The following is a 25,241-nucleotide window of genomic DNA, read 5'->3' as shown; positions in this document are numbered from 1 at the left end:
TTATATAATCCAATGTTAAGCAGAATTAAATATATAAAAGTTAGTAATTTAAGAATAGGCCAATCATTTATTCAATTTCTAAATTAACCCTTGCAAAGATGAGGTTTATTAATTGGCCACAAAAGGTTGTTTAAAAAGGATGACATTTCTGATGCCTATGAAGCTTATAACAGTTTATAACAGTTATCAGGATGGTCACAAACTGTGGCATAGTGTCGTCTATAAGTATGCATAGCAGCCATCTATTTTGTTTTTCAATTTCACAGACACTATGAGACACAAATGTGGATTGTTCAATAACAAGGTGGGTTTCATAGCCCATAACCTTAAATTCATCTAACGTTTTCAGTACTGTATTCCTTAGCGTGCAAAGACGTTGAATATGAATATGAAGTTTACTATTACTGCTGCCTCCCCGATTTTTTAACTAATATATACATATATAGTTACATTTGTTTTATTTAAACAATACAATAAAATACAAAGTCAATAAGAATGGCCGCTCCCACCAGGGAGTACTCTGGTTCGTGGTTGTTCATTTTTAACATCTGAGATGCACAGTGCGGCTAGAACAGACAACCTCGAACGAGTCCGTCCATCGTGTCACATGACTTGGCTAGACAATTATGTGACATTTTGTTGATGTGTTGCTGGTAAGGTTTCGAATGACAGAGGAGTGGGAATATATACTTATATATTTAGTAGTTTATGTTCCCTGTAGTGTAATTTACTTTCCTTTAGTTCATTGTTTTAACCCCCACCCAATTGGTGACGACAATACACTTTTTTGTGTATAACGTTAGTTCGCCAATATACCCAAAGAAGAAGAATGTCGCTGGTAAATTAGCGTGTCCCTACCAAATGGCTAGAAACGAGGAGAAACAACTGGGGAAATTGAACAGATTATGGCTTCAAAAAGAAAGAGATGGCAAGTGGCAATCAATCGTCTTTCAGTAGATTAAGTATTCCGTTTGTATTTTTAGCTACACGTTAATTATGGCTCTTTGCAGTGCTAGCAAACATTGTTAGTATTATCTAGCTAGCTAGTTAGACTTCCTATCAAGTTAATTTCGCTCTGGCAAGCTTGCTACTAGCCTATAGCTAGAAACACACACTGCCTTAGCTATCAGCGAGCTAGCCTGTTCTTAACAAGCTAGCTAGTTACATTATATATCTGGTCCACGATGATATGTTCGATTTGAGTCTTTTTCAACGCCATGCAGCTTTCCATTAATCGCTCAAAAAATTATATTCCCACCGATTTGATCAATAGTGTGCCACTGCAGCCCGCAATTCGAGCATTCCTGCCTTTGGGCATCTGCAGGAATGCCCCTCCACGTCATAAATTGACAGATTGAGGGAGTTTGCTAGTAGGAACTAGGAAACTCGGACATTTCCAACTTGCTAATTGGTTGTTGGTAATCACGTGCTGCGTTCAACAATTAGCAAATTGGAAATGTATGAGTTTCCTAGTTCTAGCACAAGAACGTGGCATTATCTTGCCTGGCCTTTTTAGTGTCTGAAAGTTGATTACATTTATTTTTGAATCAGACTGACTCCCGGGCATGAGCCATGTGACGTAATTAAGCATGAGCGGTAATTAGTAGGATTCTGTGTTTTCCCATGCAAAAGTGATTGCTTTTGATAAAAACGCTTTATCTAGTTAAAAAATTCTAACATGTATGTCGGGAAATAAGTGGAATTAGAGTATGGGCATCCGTGACAGGGAGAAGTGTCCATCCATGATTTATACAGGTAAAGTAGTCTAGCTAGCAACATTTTCAGATATGACACTTTTTAAATTTTGAAAAAGTCGTTATAATTTCAAGTTGAAGTGTACTGTTAGCTAGCTAATGTTACGTGTATGATCTTATTATTTGTATCTCAGAGCCATTTGCTTTGCTAGTTATAACCTAATGTTAGCTAGCTAACATTGAACCTGGTTGGTTAGCTACCAGATTCATGCATGGTAGTAAAGTAATGAGTTGGGATAATGGTTAATTGTTTAGCTAGCTAGCTAGCTACCTATGTGTCTTAACAAAAGACTCCACTATGTAAGTATCCATTTCAAGAATGTCACTGTGACAACTGTTGACAGACGTAGCTGGTAAATTCTGTCTGGCTATCTACCCTGATTTTTGAGCACTCTCGTCTGTGCCAGAGCGCAGAACAAATGAGGAATTTACGAACGCTCAACACCCGTTGAATATGGCCGGTGTCTGTAAACGTTGGCAGAAAAGCGTAAATTGTTTCCAACGCTCTGGAGTTGCAGTCACCAACACTCCGGATAACATAAAAACAGCCTAACCAGCTCTGCTAGGATGAGTAAAATGGTCAGTGAGCTGTTCTCTCATATGTGTCTGGAAGTAGCTAGCCAGTTAGCTTGGGTACTTGAATGCCGTTGTTAGAACAGAACCCTCGGATCAACCCTTAAAGAGATGGGTGGGGCTAAAGTTTAAGAGGGTGTGAACAATGCTGAATGGGTGTAGACAGAGGAGCTCTCCAGTAGGTACCAAACCATTCAAAGGGCATTTTCTGAAAAGTGAGGTTACAAATGTATCAACTTTCAAAGCAGAATTACTTTTCCATTGTTCCTCAAATGCAGTATACGATATACGTCTCTGTCTCTCTGCTTTTATCCAATGTAAAACACACAATTTCAAAATTTGATACATAAGACTGAATAAAGGCGGTCGGTCACCATTTTAAATGGTCATCCAAATCAGAATTCCAAGTCAGAAACTCAGGCATCTTTCTAGAACTCTGACTTTCTGACCTGAAGATCACCGACGTTATGATTTGACCTCATTATTTCCAGAGTTTGCAGTTGTTTTAAAAGCACCATGACACACATTTTTACCACCAAACTAGCTCTGGTCCATGCATATGTGTTGTCAGCTCGTATTACAGGTTAAAGGCCTTCACAGGTCCAAAACGTTGGACCTGTTCGGAAATGGATCTGTGGCTTTCCCATCCGTACCTGATATGCATGAATAATAATATAGAGACCCGTTCCGAACGGACCCCAGGACAACTAGACAGACCCATTCCATATAGACCTGGTCGGCGCAGAGTGAGAGAAGCAGCAGAAAAATGTCATTTTTAGCTACTTTTAAGAGTGAGGTAGACAGAAGTGGCGCTCTAGCAGCTTTCGGGTTGTGTCTGTAGGCTACTGTGAGTTTGAGCGAGTGACACTGGCAACAGGGAGGAGGGAGGGAGAGACAGAAACCAACCAAGCTGACTCTCGTTATAGTAGACTAATAGCTGCCATAGCTTGCTTATGTATCATCCAATATGATTTCCTAGTACCTGTCTTGACTACATCAAACCGGGAGAAGCTAGCTAGGCTAATGGAGGCATGCACTTACTCGTCCTACACAGTAAAAAAAAATCTGCGCCGACTACAACAGGTTCACCTTACAGTGAAATGCTTACTTACATGCCCTTAACCAACAATGCAGTTTTAAGAAAAAAATGTTAAAGTATTTACTAAAATAAACTGAAGTAAAAAATATATTTAAAAAAATAACAAATAATTAAGGAGCAAACCATAAAATGACAGTAGAGGCTATATACAGGGGGTACCGGTACTGAGTCATTGTGCGGGGTCACCGGTTAGTCGAGGTAATTGAGGTAATATGTACATGTAGGTAGAGGTAAAGTGACTATACATGGAAAATAGAAAGTAGCAGCAGCATAAAAATGGGGGGTGGGGTAGGAAGACCTAGATAGATGTACCTGCCATTAGAATGAATCTGATTTAAAAGGAACATTTTTCACCAGACTTTTCTATCCTCTCCAGATGGCCCCTTTGCATTCGGAAAGTATTCAGACCCCCTTCCATTTTCCACATTTTGTGACTTTACAGACTTATTTAAACATATATTAAATGTAAAAAAAAAATACTCACCAATCTACAGACAATACACCATAATGACGGAGCGAAAACAGTTTTTTTGTTCTTTTTTTCTTCTTCTTGCAAATGTGTTAAGTATTTATTTATTTTATTACATACCTTATTTACAGAAGTATCCAGTCGCTTTGCTTTGAGACATGAAATTGAGCTCAGGTGCATCCTGTTTCCGTTGATCATCCTTGATGTTTTGACAACTTGGCGCGGCAGGGTAGCCTAGTGGTTAGAGCGTTGGACTAGTAACCGGAAGGTTGCAAGTTCAAACCCCCGAGCTGACAAGGTACAAATCTGTCGTTCTGCCCCTGAACAGGCAGTAGAAACTAAACCCACTGTTCCTAGGCTGTCATTGAAAATAAGAATTTGTTCTTAACTGACTTGCCTAGTTAAATAAAGGTAAAAAAATAAATTAAAAAAAACTTGATGGGAGTCCACCTGTGGTAAATTCAATTGATTGGACATGATTTTGAAAGGCACACCCCTGTCTATGTACGGTCCCACAGTTGACAGTGCATGTCAGAGCAAAAAGCAAGCCATGAGGTGAAGGAATTGTAGAGCAAAATGATCTTGTCGGATGAAAGCAAGATTGAACTCTTTGACCTGAATGCCAAGCATTACGTCTGGAGGAAAGCTGGCACAATCCCTAGTGAAGCATGGTGGTGGCAGCATCATGCTGTGGGGATGTTTTTCAGCGGCAGGAACTGGGACACTAGTCAGGATCGAGGGAAAGATGAACGGAGCAAAGTACACAGAAATCCTTGATGAAAACCTGCTCTATAGCGCTCAGGACCTCAGACTGGGGCGAAGGTTCAGCTTCCAACAGGACAATGACATTATGACACACAGCCAACACAATGACACACAGCCAAGACAACGCAGGAGTTGCTTTGGGACAAGTCTCTGAATGTCCATGAGTGGCCCAGCCAGAGCACGGACTTTAACACGATCTCTGGAGAGAACTGGAAATAGCTGTGCAGCAACGCTACCCATTCAACCTGGCAGAGCTTGAGTGTCTGCAGAGAAAAATGGTAGAAATTCCCCAAATACAGGTGTGCCAAGCTTGTAGCGTCATACCAAAGAAGATGGGAGGCTATAATCACTGCTGAAGGTGCTTCAACAAAGTACTGAATAAAGGGTCTGAATACTTATGTAAATGTAATATTTCAGTATTTTTATATATATATATATATATAATCACTTACTTTAATTGAGCACAGCTCAATCTTCGTGAAAATTTATCTTTGTGGCCCGCAAATGCATTCTCCTTCACTGGGTAAAAGACCAGCCAACAAAAATAAACCAGTGGTATTGTGAGATCTTTAATGTGTTAACACTGGAGAGAATGAGTGCTATATTCAGGAACAAGTAATGAGATTTCTATACAATATGAGACCCCCTTTTGCCATCACTTCCCCCTAATCTTTCAGATAACCTAAGAAGTGTCAATATAACAATTATATGAATGTGTGTCAACTTGACGCTGGTCCCTGAAAGGGAATGTATAATTCTATTGTTTTTGTATGCTTTTGTTTTGGTGTATGTTGGTTATGCAGTGTTTTATGTTACCTTGTTTCATTTTGGAATTCAAATATGTACAGTCAAAAGTCAAAATATATTTACCAGTCAAAAGTTTGGACACACCTACTCATTCCAGGGTTTCTCTTTATTTTTACTATTTTCTACATTATAGAATAATGGTGAAGACATCAAAACTATTAAATAACACATGGAATCATGTAGTAACCAAGTGAGATTCTTCAAAGTAGCCACCCTTTGCACACTCTTGGCATTCTCTCAATCAACTCCATGAGGTAGTCACCTGGAATGCATTTCAATTAACAGGTGTGCCTTGTTAAAAGTTCATTTGTGGAATTTCTTTCCTTAATGCGTTTGAGCTAATCAGTTGTGTTGTGACAGGGCAGGGGTGGTATACAGAAGTTAGCCCGATTTGGTAAAAGACCAAGTCCATATTATGGCAAGAACAGCTCAAATAAGCGAAGAGAAACGACAGTGCATCATTACTTTAAGACATGAAGGTCAGTCAATATGGAACATATAAAGAACTTTGAAAGTTTCAATTGCAGTCGCAACAACCATCAAGCGCTATGATGAAGCTGGTTCTCATGAGGATCTCCACAGGAATGGAAGACCCAAAGTTACCTCTGCTGCAGAGGATAAGGTCATTGGAGTTAACTGCACCTCAGATTTCAGCCCAAATAAATGCTTCAGAGAGTAACAGACATACAGTGCCTTGTGAAAGTATTTGGCCCCCTTGAACTTTGCGACCTTTTGCCACATTTCAGGCTTCAAACATAAAGATATAAAACTATATTTTTTGTGAAGAATCAACAACAAGTGGGACACAATCATGAAGTGGAACGACATTTATTGGATATTTCAAACTTTTTTAACAAATCAAAAACTGAAAAATTGGGCGTGCAAAATTATTCAGCCCCCTTAAGTTAATACTTTGTAGCGCCACCTTTTGCTGCGATTACAGCTGTAAGTCGCTTGGGGTATGTCTCTTATCAGTTTTGCACACCGAGAGACTGATTTTTTTCCCCATTCCTCCTTGCAAAACAGCTCGAGCTCAGTGAGGTTGGATGGAGAGCATTTGTGAACAGCAGTTTTCAGTTCTTTCCACAGATTCTCGATTGGATTCAGGTCTGAACTTTGACTTGGCCATTCTAACACCTGGATATGTTTATTTTTTAACCATTCCATTGTAGATTTTGCTTTATGTTTTGGATCATTGTCTTGTTGGAAGACAAATCTCCATCCCAGTCTCAGGTCTTTTGCAGACTCCATCAGGTTTTCTTCCAGAATGGTCCTGTATTTGGCTCCATCCATCTTCCCATCAATTTTAACCATCTTCCCTGTCCCTGCTGAAGAAAAGCAGGCCCAAACCATGATGCTGCCACCACCATGTTTGACAGTGGGGATGGGGTGTTCAGGGTGATGAGCTGTGTTGCTTTTACGCCAAACATAACGTTTTGCATTGTTGCCAAAAAGTTCCATTTTGGTTTCATCTGACCAGAGCACCTTCTTCCATATGTTTGGTGTGTCTCCCAGGTGGCTTGTGGCAAACTTTAAACGGCACTTTTTATGGATATCTTTAAGAAATGGCTTTCTTCTTGCCACTCTTCTTGCCACTCTTGCCACTCTTCCAAGGCCAGATTTGTGCAATATATAACTGATTGTTGTCCTATGGACAGAGTCTCCCACCTCAGCTGTAGATCTCTGCAGATCATCCAGAGTGATCATGGGCCTCTTGGCTGCATCTCTGATCAGTCTTCTCCTTGTATGAGCTGAAAGAGGGACGGCCAGGTCTTGGTAGATTTGCAGTGGTCTGATACTCCTTCCATTTCAATATTATCGCTTGCACAGTGCTCCTTGGGATGTTTAAAGCTTGGGAAATCTTTTTGTATCCAAATCCGGCTTTAAACGTCTTCACAACAGTATCTCGGACCTGCCTGGTGTGTTCCTTGTTCTTCATGAAGCTCTCTGCGCTTTTAACGGACCTCTGAGACTATCACAGTGCAGGTGCATTTATACGGAGACTTGATTACACACAGGTGGATTGTATTTATCATCATTAGTCATTTAGGTCAACATTGGATCATTCAGAGATCCTCACTGAACTTCTGGAGAGAGTTTGCTGCACTGAAAGTAAAGGGGCTGAATAATTTTGCACGCCCAATTTTTCAGTTTTTGATTTGTTAAAAAAGTTTGAAATATCCAATAAATGTCGTTCCACTTCATGATTGTGTCCCACTTGTTGTTGATTCTTCACAAAAAATACAGTTTTATATCTTTATGTTTGAAGCCTGAAATGTGGCAAAAGGTTGCAAAGTTCAAGGGGGCCGAATACTTTCGCAAGGCACTGTATCTCAACATCAACTGTTCAAAGGAGACTGCATGAATCAAGCCTTCATGTTCAAATTGCTGCAAAGAAACCACTACTAAAGGACCCCAATAAGAAGAGACCTGCTTGGGCCAATAAACACGAGCAATCTGTCCTTTGGTCTGATGAGTCCAAATTAGAGATTTTTGGTTCCAACCGCCATGTCTTTGTGAGATGCAGAGTAGGTGAATGGATGATCTCTGCATGTGTGGTTCCCACCATGACTCATAGAGGAGGAGATGTGATGGTGTGGGGGTGCTTTCTGGTGACCCTGTCAGTGATTTATTAAGAATTCAAGGCACACTTAACCAGCATGGCTACCACAGCATTCTGCAGCGATACACCATCCCATCTGGTTTGCGCTTGGTGGGACTATCATTTGTTTTTCAACAGGACAATGACCCAAAACACACTTCCAGGCTGTGTAAGGGCTATTTGACCAAGGAGAGTGGAGTGCTGCATCGGATGACTTGGCCTCCACAATCACCCGACCTCAACCCAATTGAGATATTTTGGGATGAGTTGGACCGCAGAGTGAAGGAAAAGCAGCCAACAAGTGCTCAGCATATGTGGGAACTCCTTCCAAACTGTTGGAAAAGCTTTCTTCATGAAGCTTGTTGAGAATGCCAAGAGTATACAAAGCTGTCATCAAGGCAAAGGGTGGCTACTTTGAATAATAACACTTTTTTGCTTACAACATGATTCCATTTGTGTTGTTTCATAGTTTTGATGTCTTCACTATTATTATACAATGTAGAAAATAGTAAAAATAAAGAAACTCTTGAATGACGGGGTGTCCAAACTTTTGACTGCTACTATGTAAAATCTGTCCACAATTTTGACCTGAAATAAGGAAAATTATATAATAATAATAAAATCTGTATCTAAAAATATACACTGCTCAAAAAAATAAAGGGAACACTAAAATAACACATCCTAGATCTGAATGAATGAAATATTCTTATTAAATACTTTTTTCTTTTCATAGTTTAATGTGCTGACAACCCAATCACACAAAAATTATCAATGGAAATCAAATTTATCAACCCATGAGGGTCTGGATTTGGAGTCACACTCAAAATTAAAGTGGAAAACCACACTACAGGCTGATCCAACTTTCATGTAATGTCCTTAAAACAAGTCAAAATGAGGCTCAGTAGTGTGTGAGGCCTCCACGTGCCTGTATGACCTCCCTACAATGCCTGGGCATGCTCCTGGTGAGGTGGCGGATGGTCTCCTGAGGGATCTCCTCCCAGACCTGGACTAAAGCATCTGTCAACTCCTGGACAGTTTGTGGTGCAACGTGGCGTTGGTGGATGGAGCGAGACATGATCTCCCAGATGTGCTCAATTGGATTCAGGTCTGGGGAACGGGCGGGCCAGTCCATAGCATCAATGCCTTCCTCTTGCAGGAACTGCTGACACACTCCAGCCACATGAGGTCTAGCATTGTCTTGCATTAGGAGGAACCCAGGGCCAACCGCACCAGCATATGGTCTCACAAGGGGTCTGAGGATCTCATCTCGGTACCTAATGGCAGTCAGGCTACCTCTGGCGAGCACATGGAGGGCTGTGCGGCCCCCCAAAGAAATGCCACCCCACACCATGACTCACCCACCGCCAAACCGGTCATGCTGGAGGATGTTCTCCACGGCGTCTCCAGACTGTCACGTCTGTCACATGTACTCAGTGTGAACCTGCTTTCATCTGTGAAGAGCACAGGGCACCAGTGGCGAATTTTCCAATCTTGGTGTTCTCTGGCAAATGCCAAACGTCCTGCACGGTGTTGGGCTGTAAGCACAACCCCCACCTGTGGATGTCGGGCCCTCATACCAGACTCCTCATGGAGTCTGTTTCTGACCGTTTGAGCAGACACATGCACATTTGTGGCCTGCTGGAGGTCATTTTGCAGGGCTCTGGCAGTGCTCCTCCTGCTCTTCCTTGCACAAAGGCGGAGGTAGCGTTCCTGTTGCTGGGTTGTTGCCCTCCTACAGCCTCCTCCACGTCTCCTGATGTACTGGCCTGTCTCCTGGTAGCGCCTCCATGCTCTGGACATTACGCTGACAGACACAGCAAACCTTCTTGCCACAGCTCGCATTGATGTGCCATCCTGGATGAGCTGCACTACCTGAGCCACTTGTGTGGGTTGTAGACTCCATCTCATGCTACCACTGGAGTGAAAGCACCGCCAGCATTCAAAAGTGACCAAAACATCAGCCAGGTATCATAGGAACTGAGAAGTGGTCTGTGGTTATCACCTGCAGAACCACTCCTTTATTGGGGGTGTCTTGCTAATTGCCTATAATTTCCACCTGTTGTCTATTCCATTTGCACAACAGCATGTGAAATTTATTGTCAATCAGTGTTGCTTCCTTAAGTGGACAGTTTGATTTCACAGAAGTGTGATTGACTTGGAGTTTTATTGTGTTGTTTATGTGTTCCCTTTATTTTTTTGAGCAGTGTATATTTGACTTTGAGCGAATCGATGTAGTCGGAACTGAATTCCACAAAGCCTGGTCCCTGCTCAACTCCGTTGGTTGAGTTCATCAGACACTTCCTTCACCATGGAGTTTAGTCAGCTATATGAAGAGTTACATGTGAAGATGCAGCTCAAGCCTTCTTCAACGCCCTGCTGCAAGTAACGCCTTGGACCAGAGCTAGCTACAGATCGATCTTGGGTGGAGAGACTTTTGTTGCAGCTGTTAGGTTCTGAACAAACAGAGTAAAAACTCACGGACAACTAGAAAAAGCTCAAACCAAGTTTGTTCACCCCACTGGGTCATACTGCTGTAAAAGACTAAGCATGATTACACAAGCACATATTTATTACCTCCTACTATTCGGGGTCAACTCCTTATACATCTAGACAGCCAATACATCTCTGTTGTTAGGCAGGAACTTAATTAGTTATTTTCACTGGTGTAGTCATGGCCCTGCCTGATGCTAGAACCTTTGGAAGTGTATGCGTATGAAATTGGACTGTTTCTTCTCACTTCATCTGACCTGACCTCGGGCCAAATTCCTCTCTCCTCCCTAATCCGCCACTGTCCTACCTTATCAGTGACGGAAACCAGACAGTTCTTCTTTTACCTCCCTTTTTTAGGAGCCTTGATCTTCAGCAATAACATGTTTGACAGAATGTGACTTTCCATACACCACGTTCCTATACATCCTTCATTGACCCCAACCTATACCTTCCTTATACATGTAAAGTAATCAATAAGTTCTAGTATGGTAACATGAATAAGTATATTTAAAGCTAGAACCCAACACCTTTCAACTTATTCAGATCTGGGTGATCAGTTGAATCCAGTGTGTTATGCAGGGCTTGAATAAAAGCCTGTGTTGAACATTACTGTAATGTGTAGCTAAATGTAATTCCTTCTCTGTGCCCTGAAACAGAGGGCCGTATCAAAGATGTTCATGAACCTAGACCCAAACTGGTGAGTTCTACACATTTAATCTAATTGACAGTAATTCACACATGCTTTATTGGGGATAAATATGACTTGCACTTAAGATCTGATGTTTTTTTCTTCCACAGTCAACACTCAATTCAGCCTCATCCATTAAAAAGTGGATCCCAAGCATCAAGAATGAAATCGAGTATTATCTGCAGGTAGGCTTGTGAAGTGATGAGAGACAGTAATAATGCTGTTGTTTATTGACTTGTGTGTGTTTATGGGTGTGAAGAAAGGATACCCACACTGAAGTTTCATGTTAAAGTGAGTATGGCACACTTTTTTAAATTTTTTTCTCCTCTCTCTCAGCAGTCCCAGTTGTCTCACTACCCTGAGAGGAAGATAGCAGAGTTCCAGCTGAGCATCCAGGGGCTGGAGAAAGAGTATAAACGCTTCATCTGTAAACTGCAAGCCCTGGACCCGACCTGTAAACACCAGCCCTGGTCACCTAGAGCATACACCAAGAGGAGTGCAGACACACACATCTCCCCCAACACTGGTCAGTTTAACAGGGTTTGGCTCTGTTGTCTAGTTCTGACCAGTTTTGTTGTCTTACCTCTAACATAAACAATCAGCTTGCATATGCTATATGTGTTGTCTTCTATTAAGAAGAGGTTCCCAATTAGTTTTTTTAATATGACCATAGTCATAACCAACGTAAAATACATTGTGGCCCATAAAAAATACCAAACCTATTTTACAGTCATGTTCCCGTCTTTAGCCTTGATCCCAAATATATCAGGCATGACTAACATTTTGAGAAACTCTGGTCTAGAGAAAGGAAATACTTTTTTTTTTAAGGTAATTCCTGGTTTCTCTCATCTGTAGCCAAGAAACCACGCGGTCTCCAGTCATGTGATCTGAGCAGGCCGGTGGGTGGAGCACAGAGTAACTGGGTCGTTAAAAGAACAGGAAGTGATGCAACGTCAGCCTCTGAGAACAAGGTACACTTCCACCAATCAGGGACTTTCCTCAGCACATTTCCAGTTGACCTGACTAATCCCAGCCCAGAGTCCACCAATCCAGATCAGGACCAGCCCCTGAATTTTGATCGCACCCGTCTGGCGGTGGTTCTAGCTGGGTCCAGAGGCCCATTACAACCAGGGTCGTCTCACACTCAGAGCCTGGCCAGGGTGCTGCTCTCTGGGCTACCCAACCTCCACAGCTCCCCACTGGGAAGGGCCATTGCTGCACAGGACAGAGACAATACAGCGGGAGAGAGACGAGACAGCACAGGGGCAGGTGGAGCCCATAGCACCGTTAATGATGAAAAGAGCACAGGGCATGTACTGGGACTAGGCTGCTACTCATCCTCAGACGATGAAGCCGACACATGACATGGCTTTGTTATTAACACTGGATCCCTGATCACTACTCAGAACTCAATCTGCCATTCATGGACATCCCATGCTTCAGTACTTGTCCAGTTTGCCCTGAACTCCAATCAGCTGTTGTGAACCACAGGTTCTTTCTTTTCCTATTGTACATTATGTAAATACACAATAAAAAGGGAAATGATACAATATACTTCAAGGGCTTTTCTTTTTCTTGAGAAAACAAATGTGACCCGACAGACAGACCCTTCTGAAATTGTGGTGCCGAAATATACTTTAGAAGTAATATAAGAACCAATAATAATTAGTGGGACAGACATTCACTCCATTCTGATTGTTTGATTAGAACACGAAACAATAAGTGCAACAGATGATCTGTTAATGCAATGACGAGAATAGGATGTCTATATTTCAGGGTGACATATTAGCTGGCACTCTCAGGTTGCAGCTCTGTCTCTGTTGCATAATCAGTCTCCTCCAATACCAGCCAGTTTAACAGGGTTTGGCTCTGTTGTCTAGTTCCAACCAGTTTTGGTGTCTTACCTCTAACATAAACAATCAGCTTTCATATGCTATATGTGTTGTCTTCTATTAAGAAGAGAGGTTCCCAATTAGTTTTGTAATATGACCATAGTCATAACCAACCTAAATGTATTGTGGCCCACAAAACCAAACCAATATTACAGCCAGGTTCCTGTCTTTAGCCTTGGCTCCAAAAATATCAGGCATGACTAACATTTTGTGAAACCAAGGCCTAGAGAAAGGGCAAATATACAATTATTGGTTTCAGTCTTATGTCAGGGGAGTTTCTCACTTATGACGTGTACTGTATCTCTCGTCTGTATCCAAATAAACACGCAGTGTTCAGTCATGTGATCTGAGCAGTCCAGTGGGTAGAGTAGAGAGTAACTGGGTTGTTGAAAGAACAGGAAGTGATGCAACCTCAGCCTCTGAGAACTATGGACACCTTCACCAACCAGGGACCTTCAGCTCATTTCCAGTTGAGCTGACCAATCCCAGCCTAGCAGTCTCAGTCCACTAATCCGGATCAAGACCAGCCTCTGACCTTTAATCGTACACGTCTGGCAGTGGCTCTAGCTTGACCCAAAGGTCCAGTACAACCAGAGTCATCTCACACTCAGAGCCAGGGGCGTAGGCACAGGTGGGCCTGGGTGAGTAGATGCAGTCCCACCCACTGGGGAGCCAGGCCCACCCAATCAGATTGAGCAAACGGGACATTTTTAATTTTACCTAAGCACAGTACTTGATTTCTTTAGGAGCTAACTGGAAATGATTACCGGCTCCTAAAATGTTCTTCTGCTTTAGTTCCTGCACCTCCTGTAGAATATTAGCTCGGGAGTTCCTGCACTTCAATATAAACATACCGGCACCCAAAATGAGTACCAGAACCAATGTCAGTCCAAGTCAAGCACTGCAAAAATGTATACTGAACAAAAATATAAACGCAATGATTTTACTGAGTTACAGTTCATATAGGGAAGTCCGTGAATTGAAATAAACGAATTAGGCCCTAATCTATGGATTTCATTTGACTGGGCAAGGGGACAGGCCTGGTAGGCCCACACACTTGGGATCCAGGCCCACCCACTGAGGAGCCAGGCCCAGCCAAACATAATTAGTTTTTCCCCACAAAGGGGCTTTTCTCCTCAGTTTCATCAGATGGTCGGTCTCAGACGATCCTGCAGGTGAAGATGCCGGATGTGGAGGTCTTGGGCTGACATGGTCTGTGGTTGTGAGGCTGGTTGGGTATACATCCAAATTCTCGACGACGTTGGAGGCAGTTTATGGTAGAGAATTGAACATTAAATTATCTGGTAGCAGCTCTGGTGGACATTCCTGCAGTCAGCATGCCAAGTACACACTCACTCAACTTGAGACATCTGTGGCGTTGTGTTGTGCGACAAAACTGCACAATTTAGTGTCCTTTTATTGTCCCCAGCACAAGATGCACCTGTGTAATGATCATGCTGTTTAATCAGATTCTTGATATGCCACACCTGTCAAGTGGATGGATTATCTTGGCAAAGGAGAAATGCTCTCTAACAGGGTGTAAACAAATTTGTGCACAACATTTGAGAGACATTTCTGGGATCTTTTATTTCAGCTCATGATTTATGCAAAGCTGTCATCAAGGCAAAGAGTGGCTACTTTGAAGAATCTAAAATATATTTTGATTTGTTTAACACTTTTTTTGGTTACTACATGATTCCATTTGTGTTATTTCATAGTTTTGATGTCTTCACTATTATTCTACAATGTAGAAAATAGTAAAAAAGAAAGAAAGAAACCCTTGAATGAGTAGGTGTTAACAAACTTTTGACTGTTACTGTATATTTCAAAACAAATGTTATTGGTCACACATGGTTAGCAGATGTTAATGCGAGTGTAGCGAAATGCCTGTGCTTGTAGTTCCAACCGTGCATTAATATCTAACAATTTCACAACAACTACCTTATATACACAAGTGTAAAGGAATGAATAGGAATATGTACATATAAATATATGGATGAGCGATAGCCGTGCAGCATAGGCAAGATGCAGTAGATGGTATAGAGTACAGTGTATACATATGAGATGAGTAGGGTATGTAAACATGATATAGAGTGGCATTGTTTAAAGTGATGAGTGATACATTTATTACATCCAATTTTTAATTATTAAAGTGGCTAGAGATTTGAGTCAGTATGTTGGCAGCAGCCACTCAATGTTAGTGATGGCTGGAAGGATATTGACCTCATCCCGTCAGTTGAGGATGCCTGGTCATTCTTTAAAAGTAACTTCCTCACCATCTTAGATAAGCATGCTCCGTTCAAAAAAATGCAGAACTAAGAACAGATATAGCCCCTGGTTCACCCCAGACCTGACTGCCCCCGACCAGCACAAAAACATTCTGTGGCGGACTGCAATAGCATCGAATAGTCCCCGCGATATGCAACTGTTCAGGGAAGTCAGGAACCAATACACTCAGTCAGTCAGGAAAGCAAAGGCCAGCTTTTTCAAGCAGAAATTTGCATCCTGTAGCTCTAACTCCAAAAAGTTCTGGAACACTGTAAAGTCCATGGAGAACAAGAGCACCTCCTCCCAGCTGCCCACTGCACTGAGGCTAGGTAACACGGTCACCACCGATAAATCCATGATAATCGAAAACCTCAACAAGCATTTCTCAACGGCTGGCCATGCCTTCCTCTTGGCTACTCCAACCTCGGCCAACAGCTCCACACACCCCCCACCCCCCCGCAGCTACTCGCCCAAGCCTCCCCAGCTTCTCCTTTACCCAAATCCAGATAGCAGATGTTCTGAAAGAGCTGCAAAACCTGGACCTGTACAAATCAGCTGGACTTGACAATCTGGACCCTCTATTTCTGAAACTATCTGCTGCCATTGTCGTGACCCCTATTACCAGCCTGTTCAACCTCTCTTTCATATCGTCTGAGATCCCCAAGGACTGGAAAGCTGCCGCGGTCATCCCCCTCTTCAAAGGGGGAGACACCCTGGACCCAAACTGTTACAGACCTATATCCATCCTGCCCTGCCTATCTAAGGTCTTCGAAAGCCAAGTCAACAAACAGATCACTGACCATCTCGAATCCCACCGTACCTTCTCCGCTGTGCAATCTGGTTTCCGAGCCGGTCACGGGTGCACCTCAGCCACGCTCAAGGTACTAAACGATATCATAACCGCCATCGATAAAAGACTGTGCAGCCGTACTGTGCAGCCGTCTTCATCGACCTGGCCAAGGCTTTCGACTCTGTCAATCACCATATTCTTATCGGCAGACTCAGTAACCTCGGTTTTTCTAATGACTGCCTTGCCTGGTTCACCAACTACTTTGCAGACAGAGCTCAGTGTGTCAAATCAGCGGGCATGTTGTCTGGTCCTCTGGCAGTCTCTATGGGGGTGCCACAGGGTTCAATTCTCGGGCCAACTCTTTTCTCTGTATATATCAGTGATGTTGCTCTTGCTGCGGGCGATTTCCATGATCCACCTCTACGCAGACGACACCATTCCGTATACTTCTGGCCCTTCCTTGGACACTGTGCTATCTAATCTCCAAACGAGCTTCAATGCCATACAACACTCCTTCCGTGGCCTCCAACTGCTCTTAAACGCTAGTAAAACCAAATGCATGCTTTTCAACCGTTCGCTGCCTGCACCCGCATGCACGACTAGCATCACCACCCTGGATGGTTCCGACCTAGAATATGTGGACATCTATAAGTACCTAGGTGTCTGGCTAGACTGTAAACTCTCCTTCCAGACTCATATCAAACATCTCCAATCCAAAATCAAATCTAGAATCGGCTTTCTATTTCGCAACAAAGCCTCCACTCACACCGCCAAACTTACCCTAGTAAAACTGACTATCCTACCGATCCTCGACTTCGGCGATGTCATCTACAAAATAGCTTCCAATACTCTACTCAGCAAACTGGATGCAGTTTATCACAGTGCCATCCACTTTGTTACTAAAGCACCTTATACCACCCACCACTGCGACCTGTATGCTCTAGTCGGCTGGCCCTCGCTACATATTCGTCGCCAGACCCACTGGCTCCAGGTCATCTACAAGTCCATGCTAGGTAAAGCTCCGCCTTATTTCAGTTCACTGGTCACGATGGCAACACCCACCCGTAGCACGCGCTCCAGCAGGTGTATCTCACTGATCTTCCCTAAAGCCAACACCTCGTTTGGCCGCCTTTCCTTCCAGTTCTCTGCTGCCTGTGACTGGAACGATTTGCAAAAATCGCTGAAGTTGGAGACTTATCTCCCTCACCAACTTTAAACATCTGCAATCTGAGCAGCTAACCGATCGCTGCAGCTGTATATAGTCCATCGGTAAATAGCCCACCCAATTTACCTACCTCATCCCCATACTGTTTTTATTTATTTACTTTTCTGCTCTTTTGCACACCAGTATCTCTACCTGCACATGACCATCTGATAATTTATCACTCCAGTGTTAATCTGCTAAATTGTAATTATTCGCCTACCTCCTCATGCCTTTTGCACACAATGCACAATGTCTTTTTTTTCTTTTTTTCTTTCTACTGTGTTATTGACTTGTTTATTGTTTACTCCATGTGTAACTCTGTGTTGTTGTCTGTTCACACTGCTATGCTTTATCTTGGCCAGGTCGCAGTTGTAAATGAGAACTTGTTCTCAACTAACCCACCTGGTTAAATAAAGGTGAAATAAAAATACAAAAATGGCTGTTTAACAGTCTAATGGCCTTGAGATAGAAGCTGTTTTTCAGTCTCTCGGTCCCAGCTTTGATGCACGGATTACAAAAAGAAAACCAGCCCCGTCGCGGGGAGGACAATACAGTGCCACTGACAAGGCCTGCTACCAAAACCTGCGGGCTCTCCTTCACCGCAGCCAACGCGAGTAAAACATTTAAATGTGTTAACCCTCGCAAGGCTGCCGGCCCAGACGGCATCCCTAGCCGCGTCCTCAGAGCATGCATACTAGTTGGCTGGTGTGTTTACAGACATATTCAATCAATCCCTATCCCAGTCTGCTGTTCCCACATGGGCCACCATTGATCCTGTTCCCAAGAAAGTTAAGGTAACTGAGCTAAACAACTATCGCCCGTAGCACTCACTTCCGTCATCATGAAGTGCTTTGAGAGACTAGTCAAGGATCATATCACCTCCACCCTACCTGACACCCTAGACCCAGTCCAATTTGCTTACCGCCCCAATAGGTCCACAGACGACGCAATCACACTGCACAGTGCCCTAACCCATCTGGACAAGAGGAATACCTACGTAAGAATGCTGTTCATCAATTACAGCTCAACATTTAACACCATAGTACCTTCCAAACTCGTCATTAAGCTCGAGACCCTGGGTCTCGACCCCGCCCTGTGCAACTGGGTCCTAGACTTTCTGACTGGCCGCCCCCAGGTGGTGTGGGTAGGAAACAACATCTCCACCCCGCTGATCCTCAACATTGGGGCCCCACAAGGGTGCGTTCTCAGCCCTCTCCTGTACTCCCTGTTCACCCATGACTGCGTGGCCATGCACGCCTCCAACTCAATCATCAAGTTTGCAGACGACACTTGTGGACTCATGATCGTGGACTTCAGGAAACAGCAGAGGGAGCACCCCCCTATCCACATCGACGGGACAGTTTGGAGAAGGTGGAACGTTTTAAGTTCCTCGGCGTACACATCACGGACAAACTGAAATGGTCCACCCACACAGACAGCTTGGTGAAGAAGGCGCAACAGCGCCTCTTCAACCTCAGGAGCCTGAAGAAATTGTCTCGTCAACGAAAACACTCACAAACTTTTACAGATCGAGAGCATCTTGTCGGGCTGTATCACTGCCTGGTACGGTAACTGCTCTGCCCACAATCGTACGGCTCTCCAGAGGATAGTGAGGTCTGCACAACGCATCACCGGGAGCAAACTACCTGCCCTCCAGGACACCTACACCACCCGATGTCACACGAAGGCCAAAAAGATCATCAATGACAACAACCACCAGAGCTGGGCAATAAGGCACGAGGGTGTGTGATATATGGCCAATATACCACGGCTAAGGGCTGTTCTAATGCATGTTGCCTGGAGTGCCTGGACACATGTTTATTGGCCATATACCACAAACCCCTGAGGTGCCTTATTGCTATTATAAACTAGTTACAAATATATGTTCCATTGACATACTGACCGGCAACGTTCTTATCCGTTGCTTGCTAGCTTGCCAACTACAGCTAACTTATTGTCACGTCAAAAAGTGCAGCCAAATTAATAGCTAAGTAGACGCATTTGCTTTTTTGTATTTTTTAAAGCTGTTTTCTAGTTACATTTATTTGGATACATCCATAACAATGAGCTAATGAGGCGCAATTTCACCTGGCATAGATCATTTGCTCACTCATTAGGGCACTGTTGTTCGGAGGAACTATCCATCAACACAGCTAACACAATCACTTCAAACTAAAGCTGGAAAGACTGCAAACTATCATAACTTCGTTTCGTTTGACCTTTTTTCAATTGTCCTGAATGCCAAGTATCACGTCTGGAGGAGACCCGAGCACCATCCCTACGTTGAAGCATGGTGGTGGCAGCATCATGCTGTGGGGAGGGACAGCATGATGGGACACTAGTCAGGATCGAGGGAAAGATGAACGGAGCAAAGTACAGAGCGATCCTTGATTAAAACCTGCTCCAGAGCGCTCGGGACCTCAGATTGGACATTTGTTTATTCATTTGCAAAAATGTTTTTTTTTTTGACTGATTTTGCTTTGTCACTATGAGGTACTGTGTGTTGATTGATGAAAAAATATATATATTTAATCCATTTTAGAATAAGGCTGTAATGTAACAAAATGTGGAAAAGGTCATGGGGTCTGAATACTTTCTGAATGCATTGTATCGCCATAAAAATTATGCCAGCTGATTCATGATTTAGACTGGCTGAGAAACGCCGCCTGCCTGTCTGTCTTGTCCTGACTCCTGACAGGTTCATTACTATGGGACCGCTGGAGATCGAATTTGAATATTGAAACAATGTTGCAAATGCCCTAGACAGACAGCAAGGTTTATACAAATCTCCACTGTTGAAAACTAAATGTTAGTCTAAAAGAAATGTGAGATAATGTCGAGATGCTTTTTATAGTGGAGATCAAGTTTATAAATTGCATAGCTGGGCTGATGAGACACTGGATTGCGCAGTCAGATAGGCATTTTAACTTCATAGATTTAGCCAGTGGTAACTTGTGGAATAGACACCGGCTGGAATGCATTTTTAACCAGTCAGCGTTCTGGATTAGACCCACTCTTTCTATAAATATATTTTTACCATGGCATTGTTGAATACTCCTTTCTGATTGGCTTGAAGGGCACTGTATATTTGCACTGTAGAATTCAATGGCTATAGTACATTTGTACATGTTTTGTTTGAGCTGCTTTTGAAAGCAAAAGTCCAATTGATAACATTATTGGTATTGTTGAATTTGATTTTCAGAATAGCAAGCTAGGACGTATGGTTTGGTTAGCTAAACTAGCAAGTCTGTTTGTTTGGTTAAAACAGCAACTACTGTAGATATCCTGTAAGGTCAGCTAGCCACTGAAGTAGATAGTAATGTCTGACACTGTTCGCTCTCTATGGCATGAGGAAGATCTAATTAATATTTTCCAAGGTTCATACAAACCTGTGCTGTTGCAAACTAAATGCTCCATGGAAGCAAGAGTAAAGAATGGCTTTAATAAAAGCATACACTCGTCCTCCAGATGTGACGCTTGGCATTCAGGCCAAAGAGTTCCATCTTGGTTTCATCATACCAGAGAATTTTGTTTCTCATGGTCTGAGAGTCTTTAGGTGCCTTTTGGCAAATTCCAAGCGAACTGTCATGTGCCTTTTACTGAGGAGTGTCTTCCATCTGACCACTCTACCATAAAGGCCTGATTGGTAGAGAGCTGCAGAGATGGGAGAACCTTCCAGAAGGACAACCATCTAAACAGGAATTCTGGAGCTCTATCAGAGTCACCATTGGGTTCTTGGTCACCTCCCTAACCAAGGCCCTTCTCCCCCGATTTCTCAGGTTGGCCGGGAGGCCAGCTCTAGGAAGAGTCTTGGTGGTTCCTAACTTCTTCCATTTAAAAATGATTTGAGGCCACATTGTTCTTGGGGACCTTCAATGCTGCAGACATGTTTTGGTACCCTTCCCCAGATCTGTGCCTCGACAAAATCCTGTCTCGGAGCTCTACAGACAATTCCTTCGACCTCATGGCTCGTTTTTTTTTCTCTGACATGTACTGTCAACTGTGGGACCTTATATAGACAGGTGTGTGCCTTTCCAAATCATGTCCAAACAATTAAATGTACGACTGGAGGACTCAAATCAAGTAGTAGAAGGATGATCAATGGAAACAGGATGCACCCGATCTCAATTTCGAGTCTCAAAGCAAAGGGTCTGAATACTTATGGAAATAAGGTATTTATGTTTTTTATTTTTAATACATTTGCAAATATTTCAAAAAATCTGTTTCCGCTTCATCATTAGGGGGGATTGTGTGTAGATTGATGAGGAAAAACATTTTATTTAATCCATTTTAGAATAAGGCTGTAAAGTAACAAAATGTGGAAAAAGTCAAGGGGACTGAATACTTTCCGAATTAACTGTATATAGAACCTTTTGGATCTCTCAATTCAAAATGATAACTGCCATTCCGATTCAAAAACCAACTGCCAATCCATTCCAGCATGACAACACGAGGAAGGTCTGTCAATCCAGAAAATTTCAAGAACCGCTACAATGAAACTGACTCATGAGGACCGCCACAGGAAAGGAAGACCCATAGTTACCTCTGCTGCAGAGAAGTTCAAGTTCATTAGAGTTACAGTAATTACAGTAAGATTTCAGCCAAAATAAATGCTTCACAGAGTTCAAGTAACAGACACATCAACTATTCAGAGGAGACTGCGTGAATCGGGCCTTCATGGTCGAATTGCTGCAAAGAAACCACTACTAGGACACCAATAAGAAGAAGAGACTTGCTTGGGCCAAGAAACACGAGTAATAGACATTAGACCGGTGGAAATCTGTCCTTTGGTCTGATGAGTCCAAATTTGAGATTTTTGGTTCCAACCGCTGTGTCTTTGTGAGACGCAGTGTAGGTGAACGAATGGTCTCCGCATGTATAGTTCCCACCGTGAAGTATGGAAGCGGAGGTGGGATGGTGTGGGGATGCTTTGCTGGTGACACTGTCAGTGATATATTTAGGCACACAACCAGCATGGCTACCACAGCATTTTGCAGCAATACGCCATCCCATCTGGTTAGCGCTAAGTGGGACTATCATTTGCTTTTCAACAGGACAATGACCCAACACACCTCCAGGCTGTGGTAGCCATGCTCACTAGAAGGAGAGAGATGGTGCTGCATTAGATGACCTGGCCTCCACAATCAAATCTAATTTATTTATATAGCCCTTCGTACATCAGCTGATATCTCAAAGTGCTGTACAGAAACCCGGCCTAAAACCCCAAACAGCAAGCAATGCAGGTGTAGAAGCACGGTGGCTAGGAAAAACTCCCTAGAAAGGCCAAAACCTAGGAAGAAACCTAGAGAGGAACCAGGCTATGAGGGGTTGCCAGTCCTCTTCTGGCTGTGCCGGGTGGAGATTATAACAGAACATGGCCAAGATGTTCAAATGTTCATAAATGACCAGCATGGTCAAATAATAATAATCACAGTAGTTTTCGAGGGTGCAGCAAGTCAGCACCTCAGGAGTAAATGTCAGTTGGCTTGTCATAGCCGATCATGAAGAGTTTCTCTACCACTCCTGCTGTCTCTAGAGAGTTGAAACAGCAGATCTGAGACAGGTAGCACATCAGGATTCCATAGCCGTAGGCAGAACAGTTGAAACGAGCAGCAGCACGGCCAGTTGGACTGGGGACAGCAAGCAGTCCTGAGGCATGGTCCTAGGGCTCAGGTCCTCCGAGAGAGAGAGAGAAAGAAAGAGAGAATAAGAGAGAGCATACTTAAATTCACACAGGACTCCGGATAAGACAGGAGAAGTACTCCAGATATAACAAACTGACCCTAGCCCCCCGACACAAACTACTGCAGCATAAATACTGGAGGCTGAGTCAGGAGGGGTCAGGAGACACTGTGGCCCCATCTGATGATACCCCCGGACAGGGCCAAACAGGAAGGATATAACCCCACACCACTAGAGGGATATCTTCAACCACCAACTTACCATCCTGAGACAAGGCCGAGTATAACCCACAAAGATCTCCGTCACGGCACAACCCAAGGGGGGGGGGGGCACCAACACAGACAGGAAAATCACATCAGTGACTCAACCCACTCAAGTGACGCACCCCTCCTAGGGACGGAATGAAAGGGCACCAGTAAGCCAGTGACTCAGCCCCTGTAATAGGGTTAGAGGCAGAGAATCCCAGTGGAAAGAGGGGAACCGGCCAGGCAGAGACAGCAAGGGCGGTTCGTTGCTCCAGAGCCTTTCCGTTCACCTTCACACTCCTGGGCCAGAGATGAGTCTTCAGTAAAGACTTAAAGGTTGAGACCGAGTCTGCGTCTCTCACATGGGTAGGCAGACCATTCCATAAAATAGAGCTCTATAGGAGAAAGCCCTGCCTCCAGCTGTTTGCTTAGAAATTCTAGGGACAATTAGGAGGCCTGCGATTTGTGACCGTAGCGTACATGTAGGTATGTACGGCAGGACCAAATCAGAGAGATGGGTAGGAGCAAGCCCATGTAATGCTTTGTAGGTTAGCAGTAAAACCTTGAAATCAGCCCTTGCTTTAACAGGAAGCCAGTGTAGGGAGGATAGCACTGGAGTAATATGATCACATTTTTTGGTTCTAGTCAGGATTCTAGCAGCCATATTTAGTACTAACTGAAGATTATTTAGTGCTTTATCCGGGTAGCCGGAAGGTAGAGCATTGCAGTAGTCTAACCTAGAAGTAACAAAAGCATGGATTCATTTTTCTGCATAATTTTTGGACAAACTGATATCTTTCCGACAGATAAGATCTAAGCCAGGCCAGAACTTGTAGACCAATTTGGGTTTCCAATCTCTCCAAAAGAATATGGTGATCGATGGTATCAAGAGCAGCACTAAGGTCCAGGAGCACGAGGACAGATGCAGAGCCTCGGTCTGATGCCATTAAAAGGTAATTTACCACCTTCACAAGTGCAGTCTCAGTGCTATGATGGGGTCTAAAACCAGACTGAAGCATTTCGTATACATTGTTTGTCTTCAGGAAGGCAGTGAGTTGTTGCACAACAGCCTTTTCTAAAAATTTTGAGAGGAATGGAAGATTCGATATAGGCCGATTTAGTTTTTTATATTTTCTGGGTCAAGGTTTGACTTTTTCAAGAGAAGCTTTATTACTGCCACTTTTAGTGAGTTTGGTACACATCCGGTGGATAGAGAGACGTTTATTATGTTCAACATAGGAGGGCCAAGCACAGGAAGCAGCTCTTTCCGTAGTTTAGTGTGAATATGGTCCAGTATGCCGCTTGAAGGTTTAGAGGCCATGATTATTTTCATCATTGTGTCAAGGGATATAGTACTAAAACACTTGAGTGTCTCTCTTGATCCTAGGTCCTGGCAGAGTTGTGCAGACTCAGGACAACTGAGCAGCCAACAAGTGCTCAGCATATGTGGGAACTCCTTCAAGACTGTTGGAAAAGCATTCCAGGTGAAGCTGGTTGAGAGAATGCCAAGAGTGTGCTAAGCTGTCAAGAAAAAGGGTGGCTACTTTGAAGAATCAAAAATATAAAATATATTTTGATTTGTTTAACACTTTTTTTTTGGTTACTATATGATTCCATATGTGTTATTTAATAGTGTTGATGTCTTAACTATTACTCTACAATGTAGAAAATAGTAAACAAATAAATAAAAACCCTTCAATGAGTACGTGTGTCCAAACTTGACTGGTACTGTAAATTACAGAAAATACACATCAAAATATAAGCAGAAAGAAAACACTGCCATGAAAAGCAAACACAGTAATAAGGTCCTCAATCAGCTTTCGGAATTACCCTAGAGGCACCACAACATCAAATTTAACATTTTGAACACCAAAAGCTGATTTACCTAAGTCAGTTCATGATTGTCCAGAGTT

General features: G+C 43.1%; 1 protein-coding gene across 3 annotated transcripts; it reads left to right on the top strand.

Moving 5' to 3' along the window:
- The first annotated feature begins 604 nt into the window (after positions 1 to 604).
- si:dkey-86e18.1 (uncharacterized protein LOC557342 homolog) lies at positions 605 to 12,801 on the top strand. 3 transcript variants are annotated; one of them, XM_024421754.2, is made up of 5 exons: positions 605 to 928; positions 11,216 to 11,256; positions 11,358 to 11,432; positions 11,587 to 11,773; positions 12,076 to 12,801. In XM_024421754.2, exons 1-5 carry the CDS (start codon positions 862 to 864, stop codon positions 12,609 to 12,611), a joined length of 906 nt encoding a protein of 301 aa, XP_024277522.1. In that variant the 5' UTR covers positions 605 to 861; the 3' UTR covers positions 12,612 to 12,801. The 3 variants fall into 3 exon arrangements, with proteins under 3 accessions (XP_024277522.1, XP_024277521.1, XP_024277523.1); XM_024421753.2 differs by having other exon boundaries at positions 607 to 928; positions 11,584 to 11,773; XM_024421755.2 differs by having other exon boundaries at positions 611 to 928; positions 11,584 to 11,773; positions 12,103 to 12,801.
- Positions 12,802 to 25,241: the final 12,440 nt, after the last annotated feature.

Source organism: Oncorhynchus tshawytscha, linkage group LG05, assembly GCF_018296145.1.
Source record: "Oncorhynchus tshawytscha isolate Ot180627B linkage group LG05, Otsh_v2.0, whole genome shotgun sequence".
Classification (NCBI taxonomy): Eukaryota; Metazoa; Chordata; class Actinopteri; order Salmoniformes; family Salmonidae; genus Oncorhynchus; species Oncorhynchus tshawytscha.
This window is presented reverse-complemented; position numbering and strand designations above follow the sequence as displayed.

Bases quoted from the DNA above. Each gene is read 5' to 3' on its own strand.
- si:dkey-86e18.1 (XM_024421753.2), top strand. From the start codon at position 862: ATGGCTAGAAACGAGGAGAAACAACTGGGGAAATTGAACAGATTATGG. The intron at 11,433-11,583 runs GTAGGCTTGTGA...CCTCTCTCTCAG, and splicing joins AAATCGAGTATTATCTGCAG to CAGTCCCAGTTGTCTCACTA. The intron at 11,774-12,075 runs GTCAGTTTAACA...TTTTTTTTTAAG, and splicing joins ACACATCTCCCCCAACACTG to GTAATTCCTGGTTTCTCTCA.